This window comes from Morone saxatilis, unplaced genomic scaffold (genome assembly GCF_004916995.1).
Source record: "Morone saxatilis isolate NCDOM2014 unplaced genomic scaffold, NCSU_SB_2.0 Contig4, whole genome shotgun sequence".
NCBI lineage: Eukaryota > Metazoa > Chordata > Actinopteri > Moronidae > Morone > Morone saxatilis.
In genome coordinates this window covers 2,795,972-2,800,665 of record NW_023339984.1, presented here as the reverse complement: position 1 = coordinate 2,800,665, position 4,694 = coordinate 2,795,972, and the positions used below count along the sequence as shown (strand labels likewise).

Here is a 4,694-nt window from a genome sequence, read left to right as displayed (position 1 = left end):
AAAAAAAAAAAAAAAACATTATTGGACTTTTCCATGCAACATTCACCTTCCCCACTTTTACCTTTTATCTTTCGGCATCATTATGAGGTCAGAATTACAGTGCAGTACAGTACTTTGAACCTGCAGCACTAATGACCCCTTAGTCTCAGCTGTACTTTGTTTTTAGTGCCAGTTAGAAAATATTAGCATGCTAACATGTTGAAGGAATAGTTTGACATTTTCCTTTTTGCTTTCTTGAGGAGTCACAGTAGACGAGAAGCTCAGTATAACTCATATCTGCCCCGTAACAGCCATTTTGGCACTGTCATTGCAGGGTTAGCATGCTGACATTAGCATTTAGCTCAAGCATAGCCTCGTAAAGCTGCTAGCATGCCTGTAGGCTTTGGCTTTGTTCTTTGTTTGTTTTATGGCATTTTTTATTAATATTGTAAAGAATTTAGCTTTCTGCCCTGCTGTATATAAATAAAGATTATGGCCTCTCCTCTCCCTGTGAGAGTTCTGTGATACTCTGCCCTCCTCAAGCAAAAATCAAATCTAATTCATTAACGTTTATTTGTCCCCCAGGGCCAGTGGAGAGCCCTGGGCTGTGGTACAGCAGACAGCAACACAAAGACAGATTAATAACATGGGCTGCGTCCCTAACAGTCATGCATGCACACTCACACGCCCCTGTTGTTGTAGGAATAGATTTTCCTGACCTGTGCTGATCAATGTGAACGTCCCTGTGGCAGCACTGTGTTAAGCTGATTGCTTGCAGGTCCTCAGCCTGCATTATTAACCAGCTCAATGCACGCTGGAGGCCATATTGGACACACAGTGGGGGGTTTGCACGCTCATATTGCACTTGCCCTATTTACAGTAGCTTCCTAACGAACTAACTAACTCCTGGTGTAACCACATGCTACCACACACACTTGCAACCTGTAAGTCAGCTGATAGTTGACCTTTTCTTAAACTGCTCTGAGGCCTTAGCTGTAACAGACTGAAAGTCACATGGCCTTCTCTTTCTATAGGCCTGTATCACACTCCCACTGCTGGAGCAGACTCATTAGACACCAGCTGACAAATGCTCTGGGGCCAAAAGTGCATTGTCACAAGTTTTCAAGACATTTCTCACATTCCCCCCCCCCCAATTAAATCTAAGCAATCTGTGTCTGACCACAGCATTAGTTTTGAGGTCAGCTGTGACCATGGTGGCAGTTTTCTCTGACTTTGGATATATGCATGTCCTATTTGTACTTGGACATGGAATATAAAGCAACTAATCTACCAATTATATTTAATCTGTGTGTGTGTGTGTGTGTGTGTGTGTGTGTAAATGTTGCAGACCTCTCATTGCCAGCAGCAATGTGAAACTAAATATAGTCCAAATGAAACTGACCTCAAAAGCAAGTATCCTAGGACACTGTTGTAATTAAAACTACACTTGTAGTTTTCAGCTTCTGTGTCTAAACCGTGTGTTTTCGTTGTCAGGAATATGAAACAAAGAGTGGCAGAGCTGGACCTGGCAACCCGACGTCTCCCAGGCAGAGCGTGAGGAAAAACCTGGACTTTGAACCCCTCTCCACCACCGCACTTATACTGGAGGACAGACCTGCGTATGTAAACACACGCAGACACACACTGTTGTTGGACTATCCCACATTTTTCATTCTCCTTCACTGCCAGTGGAGTTCAGACAATAAAGCCTCGGCTGTTGTCCTTCTATCTCCATCTTCCCCTCATTCCTTCTGTATCAGTCCTCCTTCCTCTGCCGAGTCTTAAGGCTCTATTCAGTATTGTTCCAGCTCTCTCTGTGTGCCTGTTTGTATCACAGACGTCGAAAGAGAAGTGCTGCTGAAAGTTTAATGACCCTCCCTCAGCCTGGCTCCATTACCCTGCTTTTTTAGCATTTTGCATTTTGTTAACAGACAGACAGACGGATATATGCTGGGCCTTCTGTTTCATTCAGTAGCGCTGCTCAGCTGCAAGATTAGCACTTCTGCTGGGGAACGCAGCAAATACAAACAATAGCATGATTTCACTAGATTTCCTGTGTGAACACAAGGAAGTTTATTCTGACACCATGACTGGCAAAACTGTGTGTTCTGCTGCTTAGGTCTTTTGATGAATGCAACCTCCCTCTTTTCCCTCTTCACTGTCTCCCCCTACTGGTAGAAATAATCTAGAAAAGTGCAGATGGTGTTAAAGTTTCAGTGTTATTGGCTGGGAGAAGAGTATCGTATTTTGTTTTAGTATGCATTTGAAAAGACAAGCACTGGAATCAAATGTGATTGATACATGGTAAGTATTCAACTCTTGAGATTCAGCAGAAAACACTCATCACTCTAAAATCACATTAACCTCTACTGATGAAACCCAATAAAACATTTAGTTGCTATCACCTATATTTACAGAATGAGCATGCTATAAAATGACAATATCTTACCTCTAGGTCCACTCACTATCTTTTTCTGGAGCTCTCAACCACATCACAGGGTTGATCGGCAGATACAGAACACTTGTGTGGTTAAATGCTCCAGAAAAAAACAGCAAATGCACCTTGAGTTCATTGTTTTTTCACACTATTTGCATTGAACAAATGCATCGTGCTCCAATGTCAGTTTTGTAGCCGTTGTGGAGCTTTCAGTCATATGACATGATCTTCATCAGCAGAAATTGTTGTTCTGAGCAAAGTCATGAAAAGGCTCCTGGCCGTTCCTGTCTGTGTAGGTTTTCCTCTCTTTGCACCACACTAGCCTGCTCCACATGAATAATGCATGGTAAGCTCAGAGAACACGCAGTCGCTAACCCATTTCCTATCTGTTAATGTTCCAGTAATCTGCCTGCCAAGCCAGCCGAGGAGGCACAGAAGCACAGACAGCAGTATGAAGAGATGGTGGCCCAGGCCAAGAAGAGAGGTGAGGTCAATTGACAAAGCAATCGAGGCTCCCTTACTATCTTCTTTCAGAGCATTCAACCGCACACAGTAAGGTCCTCTCTGGTAGTAATGTATTTTGATCCCTCCTGCCTTTAGTAAACACCTGCAATTTAGTTTTCCTCCACTTTTCCTCTCTCTATCTCTGTCTCTCCTCAGACTGGTTTCTTCTATTAACCACCATATCTAACCACCTCTCTCCACACTCCTGTCTGCAGAGTTGAAGGAGGCTCAGAAGAGAAAGAAACAGCTGGAAGATCGGTGTAAGCTCGAGGAGAGCATCGGCACAGCCGCCCAGACCTGGAACCAGGAGATCTTGCCTAACTGGAGTACAATGTGAGTACCAACAAAGACTGAGAATATTAAAGTATTTCATATCCAGTCAACAATATAGTATACAATATTTACAGAAATCATCCGTATCTTATAAAAACATCATCATTACTGTCAATTACCTATTGCAAACATTCTGATGTATTACTTTGTGTTAGAAATAACCAGAGCCAGATTCACTGGCAGGCACCAGCCCACATTTATGAACTTATGACCAGCACTAAAATAATCTTTGCAAATATGAGGATTTTTTTTCCCCCCTGTTTTTTTGAAACTTACACCATTTATAATATATAGTAATATATGTTGGCATACAGTTAAATGGCCAGGCCCATAGTTTAATAAGTAGAATATGTTGCCCCAAGCATAAAAATGATTGCACAGTTAATGTATATCTCATTCACCCATTAAATCATCTGTAAAATGCAGGGTGTCTGCAGGGTCTTAAAGTCTAAAATCCTATAATAATTAGAATGTTAGGCCTTAAAATATGATTTTGACAGGTCTTAAAAATTAATTGGATTATTAAATGTACGGCGCTTGTATAAAGTTATGTTTCAGTCAGTCAGTATTGATGATTCATTTTTTGCCAGAATGGATGTAAAATGGGTCTTAAAACGTCTTAAATTGAACCTGCAGAAACTCTGTTATTGTCTGTCTGCTTTCCATTCTGTCCATCAAATCATCACCACAGCAGTTGACCAGTTTTGGCATGTATTGTGATGTTCCTGTTGGCTCCATATTGGGAGCATATAGTGAACAGCTGCTGTCGAGCAGCACTGCAGGGAGAAAATACAAACCAATCATATGCAGACATAATGATTGATTATGAGATTAACAAAACACAACCTGTTTTACCAGCAGAACTGCCTCTCATTCATGCCAGCATGTTGATTTGAATTAATATCACTGTCAGTGCCTCTGTTCTCCTAATCATACTTTCATACTCATATTGTTACTCCTCCTTCTCCACAACTATACACATTGAGTACTATGAATTAGAGGGGAGACATTGTGAAATATGGGGTAATAATATATGAGGAGTAAAAAACAGTTCAGTTTTACGCTGAAGGAAAGTCATTTCCTGCTCTTAATGTAGAATCAGGGACTGCAGCAGTGGAAGAAATGGCCGGTCGATAAAGGATTTCCTCTATGAAACACAATTATTAAGCAACGTCCGATCTCTTTTACTTCTTTTCACATATACCCCTCCTGCAGGTGCACATCTCGCCGAGTGAGGGACCTCTGGTGGCAGGGCATCCCGCCCAGTGTCAGAGGCAAAGTGTGGAGCCTGGCTGTGGGAAATGAGCTCAACATCACACATGGTACGTGTGTGTGTGAGTGTGTGAGTGTGTGAGTGTGTGTGTGTGTGTGAGTGTGTGTGTGTGAGTGTGTGTGAGTGTGTGTGTGTGAGTGTGTGTGTGAGTGTGTGTGAGTGTGTGTG

At 42.1% G+C, this 4,694-nt stretch overlaps 1 protein-coding gene and 1 long non-coding RNA gene across 4 annotated transcripts in view; one reads left to right on the top strand and one right to left on the bottom strand.

Annotated features, from left to right (window-relative positions):
• Positions 1 to 859, bottom strand: part of LOC118338164 — a 7,587-nt gene extending 6,728 nt beyond the window's left edge. The window contains exon 1 of the long non-coding RNA XR_004797224.1: positions 699 to 859. This is a non-coding gene — a long non-coding RNA (uncharacterized LOC118338164). The remainder of the gene's footprint in view (positions 1 to 698) is intronic.
• Positions 1 to 4,694, top strand: part of tbc1d14 (TBC1 domain family, member 14) — a 38,604-nt gene that overhangs the window by 22,794 nt on the left and 11,116 nt on the right. For all 3 annotated transcript variants that reach the window (XM_035675404.1, XM_035675405.1, XM_035675406.1), the window contains 4 exons: positions 1,474 to 1,598; positions 2,818 to 2,900; positions 3,136 to 3,253; positions 4,469 to 4,575. In XM_035675404.1, the coding sequence (XP_035531297.1) occupies positions 1,474 to 1,598; positions 2,818 to 2,900; positions 3,136 to 3,253; positions 4,469 to 4,575 (433 nt within the window). The remainder of the gene's footprint in view (positions 1 to 1,473; positions 1,599 to 2,817; positions 2,901 to 3,135; positions 3,254 to 4,468; positions 4,576 to 4,694) is intronic.